The sequence below is a fragment of the Mya arenaria genome, chromosome 11 (genome assembly GCF_026914265.1).
Source record: "Mya arenaria isolate MELC-2E11 chromosome 11, ASM2691426v1".
NCBI lineage: Eukaryota > Metazoa > Mollusca > Bivalvia > Myida > Myidae > Mya > Mya arenaria.
The window spans coordinates 63,751,947-63,775,240 of record NC_069132.1 but is presented as its reverse complement, the minus strand read 5'-3'; the positions used below and the strand labels follow the sequence as shown (position 1 = coordinate 63,775,240).

At 34.3% G+C, this 23,294-nt stretch overlaps 2 protein-coding genes across 5 annotated transcripts in view; one reads left to right on the top strand and one right to left on the bottom strand.

The window, feature by feature from the left end:
* Positions 1 to 8,137, bottom strand: part of LOC128208918 (HHIP-like protein 1) — a 38,206-nt gene extending 30,069 nt beyond the window's left edge. For all 4 annotated transcript variants that reach the window (XR_008256918.1, XM_052912632.1, XM_052912633.1 and 1 more), the window contains exon 1: positions 6,924 to 8,137. Coding sequence is in view for 3 of the 4 variants with exons in the window: in XM_052912632.1 (XP_052768592.1) it covers positions 6,924 to 7,970 (1,047 nt within the window). In the remaining variant the exon portion in view is untranslated. The remainder of the gene's footprint in view (positions 1 to 6,923) is intronic.
* A 10,389-nt stretch (positions 8,138 to 18,526) lies between these two features.
* Positions 18,527 to 23,177, top strand: LOC128207953 (uncharacterized). Its single transcript, XM_052911179.1, has 2 exons — positions 18,527 to 18,906; positions 19,714 to 23,177. Exon 2 carries the CDS (start codon positions 19,724 to 19,726, stop codon positions 20,747 to 20,749), a length of 1,026 nt encoding a protein of 341 aa, XP_052767139.1. The 5' UTR covers positions 18,527 to 18,906; positions 19,714 to 19,723; the 3' UTR covers positions 20,750 to 23,177.
* The last annotated feature ends 117 nt before the right edge of the window (positions 23,178 to 23,294 follow it).

Below are 23,294 nucleotides of genomic sequence, written 5' to 3'. Positions count from 1 at the left end.
ACATACTTCAAAGTAGCAATTGTTAGTATAAATATGACATTGTATTGCATGGATAACCTCCAATAATTTTAAAGAAGATCACAGACGTAATCTAATATGGTTTTGATATTATTATAAACATGTATTAAACTGCTTTTAATATGGACAAGTACGTGACTAGAACATTATTATTGCCACATCATGATATTGAAAGCTTTAAATAGTTTGAGTTTCATAATGTAAGAGGGTGGTTTTGCATAATAGATAAGAAAAATAGATACGGTAAAAAATTAGAACATAAACTTAACGATCTGGTATTCCATATATGCAACTTACTAGATTGAACTTTAATTTAAGATAAGAAACTAAGTGTTTTGATTGGCCTGTATATTTAGCTGACCAATCCTGTGAAAGGAACCCTTGAGGCAAGGAAAAGGGTAAGATCAATATTGAATACTGGCCCTCAGATGTTCAACCTATCAGGTATGCATGCAGGATTCATATAGTATGGAGCAAAACAGGGTTCATTGCCCCTCCCCCCAGGGCAGGAACAGAAGCCGACCAGCACCCCCCACACATGACGGGCCTCATCACAGTGCCAATTTATTGAAAGTTTTGAGGGGTTGGGCAGAAATAGGGTACGAGAGCAATCACAATTCAAGCATTAAGCATGAAATGAACGCATGACTTAATAATGAAATCATAATCACAATGGCACAATTTTGAAATACACATATTTTAGTCAGGTGCAAAATCTTAATTTATTGTTCACGGTTAGTGGTCTTTACTGCTATAAATAACATAAATATCTTTAACAAAAAGGGTACTCTGTATATATGAAAATAATTTTTTGTAAATATGAAGCACAAAATTAAGTGTAGAGTTGGCTTGAATTTACATTATTTATAAAAGGAAAGCTATTTACTCAAGATCGTTCTTATCCAAAGTTTTATTATTGGAAATATAGGCTTATTGCCTAGGCCTAAAAAAAAAATGTTTGGTTAGGGTTACATCCTTTTCAAAAATAGGTAGGGTAGGTAGGCTTTTTTTTTTTCTTTCTTTTTTTTTATTAGGATTTATATAAGAATGTCATTTTCATCATTGCATAATGGTGTAAAAGTTATCTTCTGTATAAGCATTTAAGGTTTTAAACTACGTATTGAAAAGCAATAAAATATGTACAATATGATAATAAAATGAAAGCCTTTATCTGTAATTATTCAACATTCTAATGAATTGTGTGATGTAAAGATTTGGGGATTATTGAATTTGGAAATCATTTTTCATCACATTCAGATAATTAACTGTCATGATTTATTGCAATTGATATCCAAACTTACACAGAATGATATTTTCAGCTATTTAAGATCCTTTGAAAGGGAAAAGAAATTTATATTTAATAATTTCCTCATTTGCTTGAGACAGGAAAACATGATCTATAACTGTAAAATATCCCAATGTATTATGTAAAGGGGTTATTTTTCTCAAAATGGTATATTTCGCGACGCAAATTTTCCTAATATTTCTAAGGTCTTTTTCCCAGATATGAGCAAAAAAGGCCTGCCCTAGCCAAACCAATTTATTGGGCCCTATAACAAACCTTGAATAAAGACCTGTAGAGGTATACATTGAATTTTCTTAAGCATCCCAAGCTTACTGTAAATCTTCAGAACATCATCAAAATAAAGTATTACACACTTGAGACACTTGACTTTGTACTTTGAACTGAGAATAGCTGGTTAAGTTTTTTGTACTTAATGGTTTCGGCCTACTGATACAAATTCAGCAACTTTTTGAAAACCCTGTGAGGCCACAAAATTATAATAAACAAATCCATCATCAAATTATTACAAGCCTGAATATAGCCCAAGCTTGTAAAAAAGCCATTGTTTTGTATTCAGTCAACGCATGAGGCTTTGCTTTAAATCATATATTTTAAGGCTTTTTGTAACCCAGTAATCTTGATAACTTCAAAATAAATCTGTGATAATTTCTGTTCAATGAGAGGATTTCTGTATTGAAGTACACAATGTACAGATACAAATGTAAATTTGAAATGTGACAGTTTAGAAAATAATAGAATGATGAAACTTTTTTCTATAAATATTCTAGCATGTCAATAAGTTTTAATAGCATATTTGAACTTTGTCGACTGATCACCCTCCGAGGGCCTTAAATTCAAACCCTGAAGAACGCGGACAGTCGATAAATTCATTGTGTTGCCCGCGATAGAGAAAATCCACAAAGGGAAATGGAAAGTTGGTCTTACTCGTTGAGTGTTCTGTACGTTTGAAGGTGTTGTTGTTGTTTTTAGTCTACAAATAAACTTCCATAATGAAACGTTATAACTAATAGAATGGCGGTAATAAACCATTATAATATACAATCTATATAAATGTCTATATCCACGAAGGGAAATGGAAAGTGGGTCTTACTCCTTAAAAGTAGTCTGCGCATTGAAGGTGTTGTTTTGTTTTTTGTCTACAAATAAACTCCGATAATGAAACGTTATAACTAATAGAATGGCGGTAATAAACCATTATAATATACAATCTATATAAATGTCTATATCCACGAAGGGAAATGGAAAGTGGGTCTTACTCCTTAAAAGTAGTCTGCGCATTGAAGGTGTTGTTTTCTTTTTTGTCTACAAATAAACTCCCATAATGAAACATTTACAAATAGAATGGCAGTGATTAATTAACCATTATATAACTACTGTGCTGATAATTAAGAAAGCTTTCCCCTTATACTGGGTGCTGTTATTGAACAGAGTCGTTGACAACGTGGTACAAAATTGCATGATCACCCCAACCAATACTTCTGATTCAATAATTCATATTATACTTTTTCGCTAAAGGGCTCATGTATAATCTAAATATAACTCAGGTGTAGCGGGTACCATAACTATAACAATTATAATCTATATAAATGTCTACTACAAACAGTTGAATATTTGCATTAATTACCAGTATCCATTTCTTTAACAATTCCACTCTTACTAAAGAAGTTATAATAATAAATTATGCATGTGGAGCTTTCTAAGTGTTTATGTTTATTTGCAGTTTCTAAAACCAAATATTGATTTTTTTGCAGCGTTTTTCACAGTCTTGTTTGCAATATATATATATCAACTATTGTCAATGAGCAATGGTTGATTTTTATTTCTCAAAGGCTCAGAATATACATCATTAATTATACATGTAACTGTTCTAAGCGTAGACACGTATTGACAAATGAATGTACAAGTTCGTAAACCAATAATTACAAAGCTGACTTGGATCACGTCTGCCAAAGTTAATGAATGAGTGCAACCATGTTACGTCGTAAGTAATTATCCACGTCAATGCTATAATTAGTAAATTGATAAACGACAAATTGTTTTTTGCTTGACATGGTTAGCTGACATAGGACATTTGATTTTGCAAAATCATTACAACGCACATCATGAGTCTAACAGTTAAAGGGACTCGTTCATGTTTTATATAGTCAGATATCATTTTTTATATTATGAGTAAAAAATGGAAAACAATGATTTTTTAAAACATTAAAAAACGATAAAACATTATCAAAAGTTTAAATTACAGCTTCACAGTCAGTGCACAGTATTGTTAATAATTATTTAAACTGTGACAGAAATTCTTTGTTTAAATTAATTTTGTTAAGGGTTAATCTTCATAATTATAGTTTTAAATCAGTATCTCTCAGGTGTTTGCTAAAAAAATGTACGCAATATAACTCAATTTCGAGAAAGGTGAAAAAAATGTTGCCAACATATAAGCGAGCAAGTCCCTTTAAAGTGAACCTGAATTTACGCTTTGTTCAGGATCCTGCTAGTTCTATCCAGTTATTATGATTGTTTTTAGCTTTGATGACTAATAAATGTTTAACAAATTGGGACTGAATTTGATGTCATGGAATATGTTTATTTTTGTACTTACATGACAAGATTTACTCTTGAGGGCAAATTCCCCCCCCCCCCCCGTTGGCAAATTTTCTTCAGAAGCATATAATATGTACATATAAACGCTATATCAAGCCTTTCCTATGTTGCAATTATATGACAAGAAATACATGCTTTGGTAAATTATACCCTTCGGGAGAAATAAGCCAAAAGTCTGGGGGTGGGGAAAATTTGCCCCCATGGGTATTTCTTGTCATATAATTATAACATAAGACTACATTTGTAAAACAATTGGTGGACCTCAGTTTAATTAACTTTAATTAAATCACAATTGAATATTATACTGACATCATGTGCATATAATAATTTATATTTAATCGTTTAAAAACAAGCCAATCAGAGCCAACCATGCACTCCATTCTGGTTATTTGCTACATGATTGTATCAAATAATTTAATAGGCTAAGTGATCTTTAAGGATACTTGTTAGTCATAACATTGCTAGGTTCAAATTCATGTATAACAAATTAATCAAACTTATTCATATGGTCACTGTTGCTCTATAGGAATAATTTAGTTTAATTTATAATACATGAACAATAACCTACATGTATCGAATCATTTCACTTAATAAATCTCAAGTGTAAATCAATTAATGTCAATATTAACATCAGCTTCTTTTCCTACGGCATAACTATAAAGATCCTCATGAAACTTTAACTGCCAATGATTTTAACATAGTGTTAACTGGCCACATTTATATTTGAATCATTGTTAACAGATCAGTGTGTGTGCTTTTTTTAGAATTTTGGGAATGGGGCCAGGGCAATTCTGATTGGGATCGATGCCTCATTTTGACTTGCATGGCAATTAACAAGAATGATTTAAAACTGCACTCCTACAGAGTTTTACAACTTTTTTTTATTTTTTGTCTTGGAATGAGCCAATTGTTTGCGTAAATATCTATTATCATGTGATGCTGCTGGCAAAAGATCAGATTCCAGACTTTTATATTACCTTTCTATAATTAATGTTTAATGATAGTGTTTTAGCCAGGAATTAAAAAGGGCAGGGTGGGCCAAAAAAAGGGCAGGGTGGTCCAAAATAGGGGCATGGTGCTTTCTTAAATGGGAAAACAGTGCGCACAATATTAGCTTTGTATTGTTGTAAAACAACCATGTACCTTATCAAAGTACATGCATGCTCATGCACACATTGCAGTACTTAATATCTCTACAGAATTCTTCTTTCGTGTTCATTTTCACTTCAGACACTTTCTTTACCATCTCGGGTTGTTGTCACCAATCGTTAAATTAATGGCTGAAAGGGTTCCTAATACTTTAAGAAAAATGATAAACCATCAATTTTAAACATAAACATGAAAACCTGCGATCTGATTTTTTAGTCAGCAGTCTTATTTAACTGGTTTCCATGCAATTTTTAAAAAAATGGCTCGTTCCAAGACAACAACAAAAGTTGTCGAAACATTCAATTTCATGAGAGTGGCAGATTTAAAAAATTATAAAACAGGAAAACTGAAAAAATGTGATAATGGTTTAAGAATGCAAAATCACCTCCATTATACATAACCAATTTCAGTCCATTTGGTCCCTTTTTAATTGACAAAGACATTCAAAATTGGTAATTTGATTATAACATTTAAGAAAAAGTGTTTTTAGCATTTGAGATGGGGTTGAAATTTTCAGGACAAAAACAACAACACTGCATTATTTTTTTAAGAGTGTGGACAGTAGCATGATAAAAATAATATATTAGTTTTGAGAATGGGTACTTAGGCCTAAAAAAAAAATTATTGGTTAGGGTTACATCCTTTTCAAAAATAGGTAGGGTAGGTAGGCTTTTTTTATTTTTTTTTATTAGGCTTTATATAAGAATATCATTTTCATCATTGGATTGGTGTTAAAGTTATAAAGTTATCTTCTGTATAAGCATTTAAGGTTTAAACTGCATATTGAAAAGCAACTAATTTTTTTTTTAGTTTTTCTTTTTTTTTTCAAACGGACTATAAAAACGGTAGGGTCGGCGCCTATTCCGTAGGTAGGGTCGGGTAACCCGAACCGAATGTATTTTTTTAGGCCTTACAAGTAGTATAAACTGTAAATGCAGTGGGTTATTTCCATTTTTTGTGAATGGGGCCTTTAGACTTGTAAAAATAGAGATAAAATGCCTAATATAGTGAATTAACCATACAATGCAGTACTGAGTTTATTTCAAACAAAAAAGCAAAGCCTCATCTGATTTAATTTTTGGGGAATTGTGACATTTGAGTTGAATTTTGGGGAAAAACATGAACTTTTAGGAATTGCGAATTTCAACCCATTATTCAGTTGAAAACACCACAGTATCCTCTAGTAATGCTAGCACAGGGCTTCATTATGGAAGGGACAGTCAGTTTCCTGATGTCGACCTTTTTTATGCCAGATAAAAAAAAAATCACCAGAAATGTATGCACATTATCACTAGGTAAGGCAAACCATAAAGATAGGTGCATGATTTTTTTTTGAGATTTGTATTTATAGAAGGGAGACATACACTGTACAGCATAGTTGACGCACCAATATCACAAAAATTCTTGTCATATCTCAAATTCAAGCTCAACTCATTTTTCCACATTTATATACAGTATAAATTTGCTACTGTTTTACTCATTTTAAAAACACAATCTCTTGTGGATTCATGTTTTTCTTTTTCAGTAACATCATTGCTCAATATTCGTAAGAATATTACTGTTATTTCTAAAGCACAATTTGACCAAATATTGTTTTCAACATAATCTATAAGATAATGAGCTTTAAGAATGAGTAAACGAAATCATATAAACTTTTGAATCATGCTATGCGGCTATGTGGTTAAATGAGTTGAGATTGAGAAATGACTCAATAACTTTTGTGATATAGGGGCCAGGTGTCTGCAAAACCGGGCCATAGTTTGTTCAGGTGAAAATGCCTTAAATTGATAAACAAAGCATAGAGGTGTTTTTGCAATAAAGCTTAATAACATTAAAAAAAATGTCTGATTACCTCTCCCCCGTTATGGTTCCAATATGGTTCATAGACCTCCAAGATGACTCTGCTGTAACTGGTGTTAACACTGTTAGGATTGTCATCCCGAACCTTAAATTCTTCAATCCTTATTTTATGGTCTGCTCCGCTCTGAATCTGTTCATAATCACTTATGTGAGTTGAATAATAAATGTAAAATAACCCATTATTGATATAGTTTGGATGAAATGCCATTCCAAGCATTCCTCTTTCATCGCCCTTAGAGCTTGTTGTTTTGATATCGTATGTTAAATCTAAGAATGGTTCCTCCAATACACGACCATCTGGGTACATTATATGCACCAGCCCTATCTGTTCCCCAACAAACATTCTTTTAGAACTGTCATTTGCATGCTTCAGAAAAATAGGATTTCTATAAAAAACTGTACTCATAGGCTCTAAACATAAACAACCTTCTTGTGTTACTTTTTCAATCGTAATGTTCCCATTAAGTATTGGGTTTGTTAGTAGCTCCGGAAAGCAATAGTCATTATCGATCAACTTGGTGCCATTTGTACAAAATTCCATCTGACTTGATAAAGCTTCGGTTAATCTCAAAGCTTCTTCCATATAGCCGCTACCAGCCTCATCCATGTAATATTTCACAAAATCTTTGCATTTTTGATAGAAAGTGCTGCAGTAGTTTTTACATAGACCAGGAAAGGCTCTCGGTTTAACGACAATATCTTTGGTGGTTTGTTCGGCATCAAAAATATGAGCAGCATAAGGAGAGCATTCTTGACAGACGAAAGTTTTGGCATACTCTGAGCAATCAGTCCAAATCTGCTGGTTTTCCGGAGGAATAAGTTGTTGTATTCTATCATATCTTTCTTTCAGTTGCACATCGTCTTGACTAGTACAGCATCCATAGTCCTGATACTGCGAGCAAAATGTTAAACCTGTCCCTTTAAAAGGTGGTCTAGAATCCAAACATTGAGGATGGCATTTTATCTTAACGACTATCAAAACCAAGAACAACAATCCAGAACACCAGATAACATTTAATTTTCTGCACGCGCGTCCCATGTTGACGGATTGCGTGTTATATAAACACTGACACACACAAACACCAGCTTTCTAAATTATAAGCCTACATCGCAAGACTTGACTTGCAGTGAACCGAATCGCCAGTAATTACTTCTACTTTACCTGGCTTGCTTTGATCCTTTGACAGCTGTCATGGTCGAATTGACATTTGGCGCAGTTTTAGCCGGTGCGCTGTAAAATGATAAATCACGAGAAGTGTTCATAAGGCTATAAACAACTAACATTCTAGTCTACGCTTTCTTCTCTACAAGGTAACGTAGTGGCCTGCCCCTGAATTGTGACTTTCAATGTGTTTTACATGTTCGAACATGAGTATGTTATTTTTATGTTTTAATATAAATGCTACTATATAAGGTAACACGATCCTATATATGGCTACACTTATATCGTTTTGGTTATTCCGCAGAAAGGTTTTAAAGAACACTTAATAGGGAGAACTTTATATAAATTTCAACATAACATAGCAATCCTCAGCACCCCACCGTATTCATAACATATAAGAATACGCTGGGGCGACAAGGATTGAAATAGCGAGATTAGCTAAATTTCGTTATATATCGTCAAATCGATCGGGGACAGAATTTCAAATATACACCATACAGGAATCCTAACTGCTTGTAGCAACCTTAATGCACATCTCCACATAAACTTTCTTCGTGATACTCCTATTTGTGACTGTGGACAAGGCACAGAAGATGCAGAACATTATTTCTTTAAATGTAGTAGATACGGCGAAGAACGCGTGTTATTTTTTCGAAATACTATAATATTTCACTCTTTAAGTACATCTAAATTATTATTTGGGATAGAAGATAACACAGTCGATGAAAATAGTGTGTTTTTTATTGAAGTTCTAAAGTACATAAAATTAACGAAACGTTTCTTTTGATATCACCCTCAATCACGATATAAACGGTCTGGTATGTTATTACATTCTATTTTCTTTTGGTAGCAACCAATTCTTTTCTTCTTTTTTTCTAAAGTAATTAACGTTATCTCTTTTTTCTAGTTACGTTTAATTATAGATTTAAACGACATTGACGCTATATTGACGCCTGGGAATGGCTGAAACTAATGTTGTAATGACTTGTAGCCCAACCCATTTGTTCTTTTTGTTTTATTTGATTGTAAATGTACATGTAAATTGTATGCAAAATAATTCTTTACAAAAGAGCAATAAAATATGATTAAACAAAATCGATACGTGTGAGGGAAATGCATCAAGAACATTGCCATCAACATTATACAAACAAACACGCTAAATAATGATTGTATATTTACAATAGTTCAAAATTAAGCATTGTTTAAAGGATAAAAGTATGCAAATAAAATGGTTATAGTTGATCAGGTGTATTACTTTATCATTACTGCAAAACATCTGATTATCAATATATATTCTGATAGAACATCCTCGTCTTAACTTACGGTAAGTAAATTGCAATCATGTTAATGATAAATTTAGATAAGTTTTTGGCAATAACGTACAAACAGTCCAACGTGATTGAAAGTAAGGCAGATGCGTTATTCAAGGTTCACAATAAGAATGGACACACAAGTAGGAAATTATATTCACTGTTATCAGAGTTCATATTACATTTTGTACGTACTCTATTTTTAATTATTCGTTTTTTAATAAGATAAACTGTTTCTTTGGGTTTAAAATTGTTTAAGAAATCAGCTCCATTGGAATTATTTCCAATATGTTTTTATGTCGGGATTTCTCTGTTATAGTAAATCACAGTGAAAGTGTCTACCAATTGAATGAACGTCCAAGCCCTGCTGCGGACTTGTTCTGATGTACTCGCAGCTAGTTGAATAATGGGAACAAATGGCTTTCCTGCCAGGCGCTCGGCATAAATGAATCGGATGTAAATATGTTCATTGTTCAAGGTGTCTCATACGTTCAGCGGACTGACACTTCTATGAGAGGGACGACGCTATAATAAAGAAGAACTGTACTATACTCACTTATAAATATGACAAATACAGGGTGATGAATCACGTGACTTCATAGGAATTCTCCCATGGGTCACCACGGGTCACAACCGCTGTTAAAAAACAAGTATTTGACACTAATTTCTATAAAAAAAATAACAGAAAAGATATGAATATATTTCTAAGCCTATAAAAGACTATGCTAATTTTTACTTCTACAGGTGTGAAATATTTTAGATTTGCATGTATTTTGATGATGCAATCCTTTGCCACAATTTCAACTTCGACGGACTGTTGTAGAACGATGTAACGCTGTAATTTTGGACAAGGATTACTTCTCCGACCGTTATGCGAAACCATGTTATGACACAGACAATATTTATAATTATCATATTAACGTATATCTATCATGTGTTTCGGGTCCGGATAGAAAAATCGACACAGGTAAGCCGGTATCGAAGTTTGTCGAGTTATCGAAAACGCAGCGTGCCCGAGGATCAGGTTTTTCAATCCGGACAAGAACCATACAATTGTTTATTTTCGCACACCTAAAAGAATCCATTTGTGACTTTCTTTGTACATTTCACCAACGTACATGTCGTGCGACATTGTATAATGACGTCAAGACGCGTATCAACTTCAAATCAATGTTAACGCCAATACAATGTAGATCCTCTAAAAAATCGCGTTTTAATGAATATGCGTTTTCATTTTTGAATAAAGGGCGTATACAATCATATATTCCATTGCTCTTTATTGCCATTTTCATGTAAAATACAGTAAAGAAATAAGAAATTGTGCCTTGTTGCGCGTGACCCATCTGGCAACAGCACGCTCATGTATGTAAAATATACTTTGGCTAGTTGAACTGATTTATTATGACTTTTTATGAGCTCTTGCCATCAAGCCACTGCATGTGCTCCAATTGGCGTTTCTCACGCGCCGCCTTTGAACATCGTTACAACTCGGCCATCTCCGGCAAGCTTCGAGATAGACTCTTGAAATTCTGTTGGATAATGGCCGAGGTCTTTCGACTGGCTTTGACCAAAACGAAAATAAATGTGGTCTGCCGCAAGATTTTCATTTTTGCAATATATGACCATCAGTTTGACAGCCCGTCGTTAACAATTATTAATATTATTAATTTATTATACACCCTACCCCCTCCTCAATTTATTCAATAAGTATCTTTAAAAAAGATACTCGGCCGTGGTAAACCCGAGGAATAACACCCCATCCCCTCCTCAATTTATACAAGAAGTATCTTTAAAAAAGATACTCGGCCGTGGTAAACCAGAGGAATGCCACCATGACACGTGTCCGAATGGCTTGAGGTTGTTCGACATTAAATAGAGGTTGTTTTTGGTTTTATTGTTGTTGGGTAATCCCTGAGTCAGTGCAGCTTTTTGGTAGGAGTATCAGAACCATGCACAGTTTTAAATAGATTTGCACTGTTTGACTAACACGATTTATTTTCAATACAGAGATGTTTTCACCCCTAAGGCCACAACAAATTGATCATTTGTTCGTCGGATTTGCCGCACCTAAAATTCGAAAAACGAAAAAAAAAAAAAAAAACTTTTTTTTTGCGCCCGCACTTACTATTTGGCCGCGCATATTATTTATTTTTTTACTTCTGAATTTCCTCTATTTTCTGAAGTTTTTTTACTTAAAATTTGAACCTGCAACGTCGACTTCGCCTTTTTTTGAAGGTATTTCCATGCTTTACATTCTCCGCGAGCAAACTTTCCTTGTATCAGGACAAAATCAGGTCCGGGTAACCGCAAAACAGCCGATATTTGTTGACAGTCTTTTTTGTCGGGAATATTTTGCAGGACGCACCGTTGTTATCTATTTCCGGTATTAATTTGCAGGGTACTTTCAGTTTTCGTTAATGTAAAATACACATTTTTAATTGAAAATCAGTGTCATAGTCAATGGATTATAGTCTTCAGTAAACAACAACAGTTTCACAGCGTCGAAGGCAATAATTATATATGTGTGTTTTAAGTAATTCATTGTTTTGTACTCAAAATTTAGTGTTAAATAATAACTAAATCAGATTTTGAGTGCAAAACTTATATTAAAATACACGGACACTCGACTTACAACAAATGAACATGCTTTCGTGAGTTATTTTTTAAATTCTAAAATGCATTTCTCAGTTTTATACTCGTAATTGATAAAAATAGAAGGACTTGTAAATGTTTGAGAAACAGTCTGTATTTATCGGTTATGCACCATTCAATTGTAACCATGCCCCCCACCCAGGACCGGGGGTATACCGGAGATAGCCGGTGAAATGGGCCGTGTTTTGACCTTCCAGGTGGCCCCGCAGTACCGTTGGTTTTATCCGGGGTTGGCTGGACCGAAAGTCAAAGTCCCCGCTATTCCCCGGACCTTGGGGGTCGTGGTTACAATTGACTAGTGCATTACACATACATGTACAGTATAAAAATAACATCAGTAAAATCAGAAAATAAAACCTTTTATAAGTAAAATGACTGTTTTAATTTTGTCAATTCTTTGTTCTTATCCACTTGTTTTCTTTGATCGATTTGTAGTAAAGTGGCCTGTTATTAAAGTGGCCTGTTATTAAAGTGGCCTGTTTCTTACGGGCATTGAAGCTATGGAGGGTGTCATGATTTTTTTTTCACGGACCTATAAACCATTGGTTCGTGGTAAAGGCGAGGTCTTGGAAGGGAAACATCTTTATTCCACCACCTGCTCTGATATAATGACCGGTGCCCCATTTGCAGATTTGTTTAATACTGCTTCAATTGTGTTGTCCCGCAATTTAATCGGCAGTGTCTTAAGTAATAGTAAAGCACTGGATCTTATTGCCATTTGTTATATATTGAGACAGATTTTTATGTGATACAATCAAAACCTTTTCATTTATATTTAAACTAAGAACCTATGTTTGCAATTAAAAAGCATTTCTTGATATTGCATGATAAATTTAGTAAGAAATAAACTTTTTAATTTTTATTTTATTTTTCGCCTTGCGCTCGCCTCTGAATTGCCTTAAATTTAAAAAAAAAGTTTTTTTGTTTTTTTTTCGCTCGCTCGCTCGCTCCTACTTTTTTTTGGGCAAAATCCGTAGAACAAATGATCAATTTGTTGTGGCCTAAAAAAGGTAACGAAACGCCAAAAAGTACATAATGAAAGATGCCATACTTTTCTGGTGTCGTTCTCGGAAAAATAAAAATCTTCATCTTTATGAAAACATCTAGATATATAAAGAGCTAGATTTTGACCGCACATGACCCAGATTTAAACTTGACTTAGAGATTGTTTATATAAACTTAAAGATAATAAATATACACTAATTAAACATTCTGACCAACTTTCATGAAGATACAGTCATAAATGTGACCTCTAGAGTGTTAACAAGTTTTTCCTTCAATTTGACCTGGTGACCTTGTTTTTGACCACACATGACCCAGATTCAAACTTGACCTAGAGATTATTAATTTTAACATTCTGACCAAGTTTCCTGAAGATACAGTCATAGATGTGAACACTATAGTGTTAACAAGCATTTCCTTTAATTTGACCTGCATGGTGACCTAGTTTTTAACCCCAGATGACCCAATATCGAAATAGTCCAAGATTTTATTGAGGGTAACATTCTGACCATGTTTCATTAAGATTGTGCCCAAATTGTGACCTCTAGAGTGTTACCAGTCAACAGACGACGACGGACACAGGGTGATCACAATAGCTCACCTTGAGCACATCGTGCTCAGGTGAGCTAAAAAAACCTTTGGGTTATGAACGGAATGCTAGAGTAATCCAAATTTTATAGTAAAATATTGTAAATTTCCTTCTTTATGTATTGTTATGTCTTATCTATTTGAGTGGTTTAAATAAGGCTACAACTGCTTTTCCACTATGAAATGCCAATTAACAGTTAGTCTAGTGAGTTTTCCGGGACCCACAGTTGCAATTTATGCAAATATATTTGTGCGTGTAATGGTTAAGAAACTATATATTTTGGAGAAAGAAATGGGTGAATACAGCTGTTATCTGTATGAGTTTCTATAGACGGTAAAATAAATGCTTCCTTTATTATATCCGGGAACAATTCTTCAGAGAAACTATTTTTAGGACTCCTTTTATTGTAAGGTAAATATGACAACCGCATAGTTGTAACTTTAACTTTCTTCTGCAGGTCGTATATTTTTGTATAAACGAAATATCTCTTCCAGTATAATCACGCATTAAGTGTTAATGTTTCATGGATCATGTTCAAGATCTATACAATGTACATATGTATACACATACATATGTATAAATATACGAATTATGTATTCAAGCTCAATGAACCAAAACACATTTATTCAATTACACTGAACCACCACATCTACAATAAAATGAATCTCATTTTCGACGTCATTACAATTACGTTTACATATTGCTTGATAGTATTGCCCAAACCAATGGCTAGATTTCCAATTAAAAGAGGTGTTTATTTTGTGTAGACTGACAAGTCAAAGGTGGAAGTTTCAATTTAATTTTCCATTTAATCTGCCAATCTTTGACAACATCTAAACCAGTAAAACAGTTGTTAAATTGCGTTACATTTACACAACAAAGAAAAAATTAGTTTTCATTTTATAAACGTATCACTTCAAGTAACTCTATGTATAGATTAAACACTTTTTTTGGAACAATTTCTCTCATTCACACTTAACATAGCACATACAGAAACACAAATATGTTAATCATTCAAACATTTCATTTGAAATCGTATTGTAAACGTATAAAAGTAAACTATATAAACTACAATGAGGCAATGTGTTCAATCCACTAAAGATTAACCGTTTGGTAGGTTTGATCGGGCCTGTGAAAACTGGGTGTTCGCTTTAAACACTGATACACATTTTCTACCAATTTAATAACACCACGCATTTGTTAAATAATGCCTATTAATTTGCGAGGAGTAATTACATGTTAGAAAACTCATCTTTCGATGCATTTTCTTATATTAGTTTGGAACAAGAGCACTTCAAACGGATACCAACGCAAGTCTGCTTTTTCTCTGTCAATCAAGGACTTTACTCGACTATCATTAAAGCCAGAGTTATGGGTCTTCAAACACATTTGCGTATTGTTGCTGGTAACATGATTGTTAAATCTAATGAAAATATCTTGGACATTTTTGTAACGACACTAAGGCTATGGCAGTACCCTGACATTTTTCCTCAAAAAACAGACAAGATAAATTGATTTTATGTTTACGGTAGTTACTTGCTGAATGGGGTGTTCGGTTTGGCGGGGAAACTTTTGAAATAATGGCCTTCTCAATAAAATGCACTGGTTTCAGACCAATTTGATTAAATTTCGACATGACAGTCTACATTACTGCGTACTTAAATGCAAACGATTTTGCATTGAATAAAACGATGTGCTATTTCTATCGATTTAATTGTTAGAACTCAAGATTTTTTTTCTGATGAAATTAACAAAAATAGCTCCTTCAAAAATGTAAACCGTAAATTATTTAAGTAGATATTTTTAAGGTTCTACTAAGACCTCATCAAAACAAAGTCTGGTTTGTAATTCATTTTAGTGTTGTCAAGTACAATGGACACTTACGGGAACAAAATTCTTCTTAAATGAAATGTTTTAAAATGACGCATTTAACATATAATCTATGATATATTTGATGACTGTTAAGTTCAGATCTGTTAGTACTCGAACTTTCCTAGCCTGGTGATGATGGTTGAAATAAATGCGTTAACATTCATGTGTTTAAACAATTTAGCACATATTTAAAAACACAATGCTAAACTATATAAGAGATCAGTCTTATTACAATAGAAAAAAATATTGATAACATGAAATATACAAATATCTTTCAAACATCATAACAAAACAACTGAAAAATACTGTTTGTTTATACACTGACAGATAATGTAGATGCAAAAGGTATTCAATACACATTTCACAATCTAAATGCAAAATAAACCTTTAAAAATGATTTCTTAGTCATAACGACGAACATTGAAAATGGTAAATGTAAACAATTCTATATTTCAAAATATGTTTTTAACGTCCACAAAAACACACAAACTCAAACCTTTTGTTGCAATAATTTGATAAATGACTGTAAAATATTATAATAAGCTTTGTACACAAATGAGTATTGACTTTTAAGCCCCGCCTAATACGGGAAAAAACGCAGACAAATATACAAATAAAATGTTGCAATGGAAAACGGCGATAGAGAAATGAAAGAAGCAGATAAAACAACAAAGCAGATAAAACAACAAAGCAAATAACATGTTATCGAGAAAGAAGATTACTTTGAATTCATGTGCCAGTTAAATATCAATTTAAAACTGCTTATTTCAAATGTAAAAGAATAACTTCTCAGTTCACCTTTATCTGGTGCATTATTCATCAGAATCAATACAGTTTTATATAAATACATATTTTGATATAGTTTTACCCAGTGTTTTTGGCATTCCAATTGTTGTTACGTCGACCATTTTTTTACACTCAATTTAGCTTAGTAAATTTTGTAAGAACTACTCTTAATTGTAAATGAAAACGGCAGCTAATGTAAATACACTTTTTGTGTGTGTTCTTTGAAACTTATTCTCACATAATTTTATAATAGTGAAGAAGAAAAAAACATCTGTTGAAGAACATTTCATTATGTCGACATATGTAAGTTAAAAAGTACACATTTTTCAATGATTATCTCAGAATACGTTTGATTCAGTTATATTTTTACATCATTTTATGGACATTACAACCTTGACCTTGGATAATACATACAGAAATGCTTGTCATGATCTACAAAATACTTATATAAAAGCGTGTACTTCAAAAAGTGTACCTTTATTAATTCTGGAAGACGTGACATGCCAAATTTTTATTTTTATAAAAATAAAAATAAATAATTACGTAAAAATGGTTAAAAATGAACGCGTTTGTGTGATAGAGTTATTATTTTTATATAGACAAAAGTAATTAGGTCTAAAAACCTTTCTATGATTATTTACAGGTGTTTTCAGCAATTAAATAATTAAAACGATTTCTTTCCCATTCAAAGAGTGTTGCAGTATCATTTTGTTGTGTTACAGTGTATTCAGAATATATTAGTAATAACCTTTATTGGTACTTGCATTTGACCCCCAAGTTGTATTACATAATTTATGCAATACTCATTGTTCCTTCAATATATATCTGATAAACTTCGGATTGCTGCAGACTTTTTAATTGTTCCCCACGAGGTAGGTACTTCAGATACATCATAACCATAATACTTTGCCAATTCGTCCTTATGACTTCCGACAAACCAAAGCCAAAATTTGGCACATTCTAAACTGTTTGAAGATGGACTTATTTCCCACTTCGGAAAATGCTGCTTATATTCTCTATAAGGATGACCAACTTGTTTCTTGCAGCCACATGCATTTTTGATAACTGAACACATGTATTGAAAATTAAGTGCAATAGATGCATTGCATGTCTCTTTGGATATTTTTTCATCGGACACGAATCTTAAGCCTACACAGCCATTTGGTCGATGTTGAATGCAATAATGAGGGGAACTGCCGTGTTCTTCTGATTTTGCACATGGTTCCAGACAAAATGGACATTGCTCGTTACAACCCCACATTTCATTCAATATTTTTGAATATGAAATGTTCACTTTTGAGAACATTTCTTCGATTTCAATCAAGACTAATGATGTCTTATGTTTCAATAGGCCTTCCTCGTCGTTTTGTCCCAACACAATATTAGTAAAGAATTCGATGTCTTGAATATATCGAAGATTACAAAAGGTTTGAAAGTCAACATGATCAAGACTTGTACCGGAATGTTGCAGATAAGTCATTATCATTGAGGACCATTCTGACATATTTACCGACTGCATTTCTTTAAATTTTGCGCAGCATAGCTTTACACCATTTTCAACCGCTGAAGTCATGTGCAGCACTTCATGTCGAGCTTGTTCTATGGCAAGTTTTGATATGTTTAGGTTGTCCTCACATTGATGCTTCATCCAACCTTTCGCAAACAGTTTTGGATTTCTTAAATATTCGACGAATTGGTCGAGTTTGTTATTGTTTGCCAAAGTTGTGCATATGGCTTTTATTAGATTATGCTTTGTAAACGGTAGACTGCCTTTCAGATGTTCTTCAGTTTTCAAACGGAGATGACCGGATACATTTTTTTTAAATGAGTTACAAACTCCCAAACAGAACAATTCGGCTGCCCTATGTTCTGCTGTCCGGTTAACTACATCTTCTTGAAAAAGAATATACAACTCGCTTTTATACCGGTTCATATGTGCAGTCATACCGAATTGGTTATCATAAAATCCATTGTGGTTTTTAAACGCACAAGAAGCAAAGTTTAAAATATGCACGTCCAATTTAATGTGAAATATTTTTTTCAAAGTTATATTTCGAACTTTTGAGGTCAATTCTTGAAACAAATCACATACATTTTGCAAAAACGACATAAAGTCTACTGTGAGTAGTTCTTTTGTTTCAGTACAAATGTCTTGGATCACTTCTTCCACTTTCTGTAAAAAACAGTTAACATTTACTTCTAATTCTTGAAAAAAATATAATTTATAAGACAAAGGAGTTATAAATTGATTTATATTAAGCACTTATACATTTAAATGCTCAACGGCAGGCAGTCAGGAGCTGGTCAGCGTGGTGTCTGGATGTTCTTATTTCAATTAGTGTAACATAACCTGTTTACACTTGAAGCGTGGCGGAAGTTGCGCAGTACGTCATTGCAATTTCCAAGCCCACGCAGATGATCAACAAGCAGCTTCGCTGTCGAATATTTTTTCAATTGTGCATTCTGATGTGGATTCTCGGGTTTACAACACTGATGAAACCAGTGTTGTAACAGAGCAGTTGCAGTTGACAGTGAGCAGCCCATGAGAGAACAGTTGCTCTTCCCATCTGGCACCATTTAAAAAAAAAAAAACTGGTTTCAAGTATTACTATCATTTCTGTTTCTCTGCAACGCAGTTGTTTATATGTCAAATTTATCGCTTATATAAACTATAATAGAGTACACGGTTAATATGGCATGGTACTCTATTTGACTTCTGTATTCAAGTTTTGGGGAAATAATGCTTACCCGAACAAATATTTGTAGACATTTCATATTGATGTCATACGAACCAAACTTTGTGCAGATGCACATTTTACTTGAATACAAATATTTTTATTTGCTTCATTTTTGGCATTTTGTGTCAAATACTTATTATGATAAGGATGGATTTTCGGGCATTGGTTGTGTGCCTATTTCCAAGCCTTGGATTATTAAGGATGGATTTTCGGGCATTGGTTGTGTGCCTATTTCCAAGCCTTGTATTTTTTAAGGATGGATTTTCGGGCATTGGTTGTGTGCCTATTTCCAAGCCTTGTACTTAAGGATGGATTTTCGGGCATTGGTTGTGTGCCTATTTCCAAGCCTTGTATTTTTAAGGATGGATTTTCGGCATTGGTTGTGTGCCTATTTCCAAGCCTTGTTCTTTTAAGGATGGATTTTCGGGCATTGGTTGTGTGCCTATTTCCAAGCCTTGTACTTTTAAGACTGGATTTTCGGGCATTGGTTGTGTGCCTAATTCCAAGCCTTGTACTTTTAAGGATGGATTTTCGGGCATTGGTTGTGTGCCTATTTCCAATCCTTGTATATTTATGGATGGATTTTAGGGCATTGGTTGTGTTCCTATTTCCAATCCATTATTTTTTGGGTATATGTTTCTACCTGATTTCTGGTATTTCTCTTTTAATAGTTTCAGCACCATGGTCAAGAAGAACCCTAAATCTGCCAAGACGGGGAAACGTAAGGCAGACCCTGAGCCCAGCACCACTGGTGGGAAACAAAGCCGCCTTGCTGTCTTGTTGGCCAATGTTATATCGAAAGACGATGACATTCTCCAGGAAATCGGGGATTTGATCAACAGTGCCGGTGCTGCCAAACCAGACGGTACAGCTGTTTCGATTGCGTCCTCTGATTCATCAGAGCAAGACCTTGCTTCAGTTGATTCGCTTTATAGCGAGGTTAATACTGACTTTCCATCTGAAAATGCCGAACCAGAACATGTTTCTTTGGGAGCTTTTTCAGCAATTCACCCCCCGTTGGATCAGAAACTTGCTGACAAAATTCTAAATGGAGAGTATGTTGACTTTGCATCCATTATCCATAGGGACCATCTTGGTGAAACAATGACCATCAAAAAAACAAACAACTCAACTGTGACTTCAATACAGAAAGCATCTGCTAAACAAATTACTGAAATTGACCAATGGAATAAGGCTTTTCAAATATACGCAGACATATACTCAGCAAAATATCATTCTCAAGCACCACAACTTTTCCGGTACATGTCCATCATCCAAAATCTCTCCCATAACTCGCAACAATGGATTGCCTATGATGAAAAATTTAGGCGTCTGCGTGCAGCATCACCATCCATTCCTTGGGGAACTATACATACAGAAACATACCTTTTCTGCTGTATGATGAACAGTTCCTTTCGTGGCCCCTCAAAGTTCAATTCTAGGCCACACTCAAACAAAATCCCTGCACATATCCTATACAAGAAAGGTTACTGTTGGGAGTTTCAAGAATCAGGAGCCTGCAACAAACTCAAATGCACAGTTTCTCACCAATGTAGCAACTGTGAGGGGCCCCACGGTGCCTGTGGATGCCCAAAGCCATTCCATGCACCAAAGAGATCCCCATACCCAACAGTTCATGGTCAAAGACCCCATCAACTTTCCAAACAAGTCAACCTGCCAACACATCAGCCTCATAAAAGAGACTGATTTCCCTCTGCCCACCCCGGTGCTCATCCACAAGTTCATAGATTACCTTCATGGTTATGACACCGATAAAACACAGTTTCTTGCCAAAGGTTTCAGTGAGGGATTTCCTCTTGGTACAGAGGGAATCCTTTCACCACATACTGCACAAAACCATTCTTCTGTGCATACTCACTTCACATTTGTTCAAAATAAACTCTCAAAGGAAGTGACCCGGGGTCGCATAAAGGGTCCATATAACACCCCTCCACTAAAAAACTTTGTCTGTAGCCCGCTGGGAGCCGTACCAAAACGTACCCCAAACTGTTTTCGTCTTATCCACGATTTATCATTCTCACCTTCAGCAACCTTGCCTGCTGTGAACTCACTTATACCAAAACAAAATTCTGCGGTAACATTAGAAACATTTGACCATGTTGCCTCTCTCATTCTGCAATGTGGACGTAACTCAACCATCGCAAAAGCTGATATCGAAGAAGCGTTTCGAATTATCCCAATGTCACCATTAGACTACCACAAACTAGGTTTCACCTTCGATAACAAATATTATTTTGACACGGTTTTACCAATGGGTGCTTCATCATCAGTTGCCATATTTGAAGCTTTCTCTTCGAGTATTCAATGGGTCTTACAACATAAACTCAAGGTCAACTTCGTATCTCACATTATTGATGACTTCATCTTTGTGGGTCCGGCTGGAACTCAAACTTGTTCAAATTCCCTAAAGACTTTCCTGAATTTTGCTAAAGATATCGGTCTGCCAATTAAGGACTCAAAAACAGTACATCCCAACACTTCAGCAGAAGTGCATGGAATTCTAGTGGATACCACTTCATTAACTGCCAAGCTGCCTGCAGACAAAGTCAGTTTGCTCCGTGATCTCTTAAAAAGCTTCAAACATCGTAAAAAGGTTACACTAAAAGAATTACAATCCCTTTTAGGTCACCTCAATTTTGCATGCAAAGTTATAAAACCAGGCCGCTGCTTTTTAAGGCGCCTTTATGACCTGACCATTGGTGTTATCAAACCTCACCATCATATTCGCATGACCAGCGAAACTAGAGCCGATCTTGCTCTATGGCATGCCTTCCTAGATAACTACAATGGTTGCACACTTTTAACAGGGGAACGATTTATTCCTTCTACAACCCTGAAATTGTTTTCTGACGCCGCAGGGTCAAAAGGGTTTGCGTGCACCCATGGTTCTTCCTGGACATTTGGTATCTTCCCTGAAAAGGTCAAACATCACCATATCAATATTCTTGAACTGTACCCAATTGCACTTGCTGTGACAATGTTTGGCCACCTCTGGAGAAACAAAAACATATTATTTATTTGCGACAACATGGCCGTTGTTTATTGCTTGAACAAACAGACATCAAAAGACAAAATTATGATGAAACTAATAAGAGCTATTGTTCTGACTGCTTTGGAAAACAATTTCTGCTTTCATTCCAAACACATTAGCACTAAGAACAACACAATATGCGACTTGCTTTCCCGTTTGCAGGTTAGCAAAGCATTGACATTGGCTCCTCACCTCAACAAAACGCCTTTACCAATACCACTCATCATGAGCCCACACAAATTGATGCAGTTAAACAACAGCTGTTGATTGCATCTCTTGCATAATATACTACGCAAAATCTGCTCACATCTATCTCCTCAAAACTCAAAAAGGCAAACCAGGTGTGCAATACAACACGTTGTCACATAACAATTATGGTGGATGTTGGTTGTGCATCCATTTCACATGGCACTTTTTCATGCCAATTTTTCTTCCTTTTTAACAATTAGGGACATTGGTAGTGTGTCTCAATCATCTTGAAACATGTGCTTTGATAATCATTGTAGATACTTGTGTTATATGTATATATTTTCCATAGGCTGTTAATTTGTGTGTATGTATATCTGTCTAAATGTGCCAAACTTACATTTTACTTTGACATGACTCCTTATGTGTCAAATCTTTTGACAAATGTTTCTAATCATGTTTACCTTTTTGTTGTTATTTTAGATATGTGTCAATGACTGCTTTTTCAATGGGCAGTACCTTTACACTTCAATTTACCTATACTGTACCATATGTTTGTATAGGTTCACATGTATTATACATTGTCAACTTTCTTTATTTCTTCTAAACTTGCCATTTTATTTTTTTTATTTTTACATAAAATTTTTTTTATTGTTATTATTTTTGTTTCTTTATTAATTTTGGTAGTTTTTGCTACCTTGAAGTATTATTCTCTAGTCATTATTGAATACGAATATACTTGCGCTCTCCCCTCCTTTGGTTGGACTTGGTTTGGGACTTTTTTGTACGCCCAACTTTATGGGACTTGTACTTATAATTTCACTCATAATCTCAATTATATAATAATCATACAATAAATATTGGCTGGTGAAAATGCACCAGCCCTTTTCAATCCAATAGCTGTTAGTGGTTCTTGTCCCATAAATGAACTCTGTCTGTGAGAGCGCAAATATAAAAATATAATTTATAAGACAAAGGAGTTATAAATTGATTTATATTAAGCACTTATACATT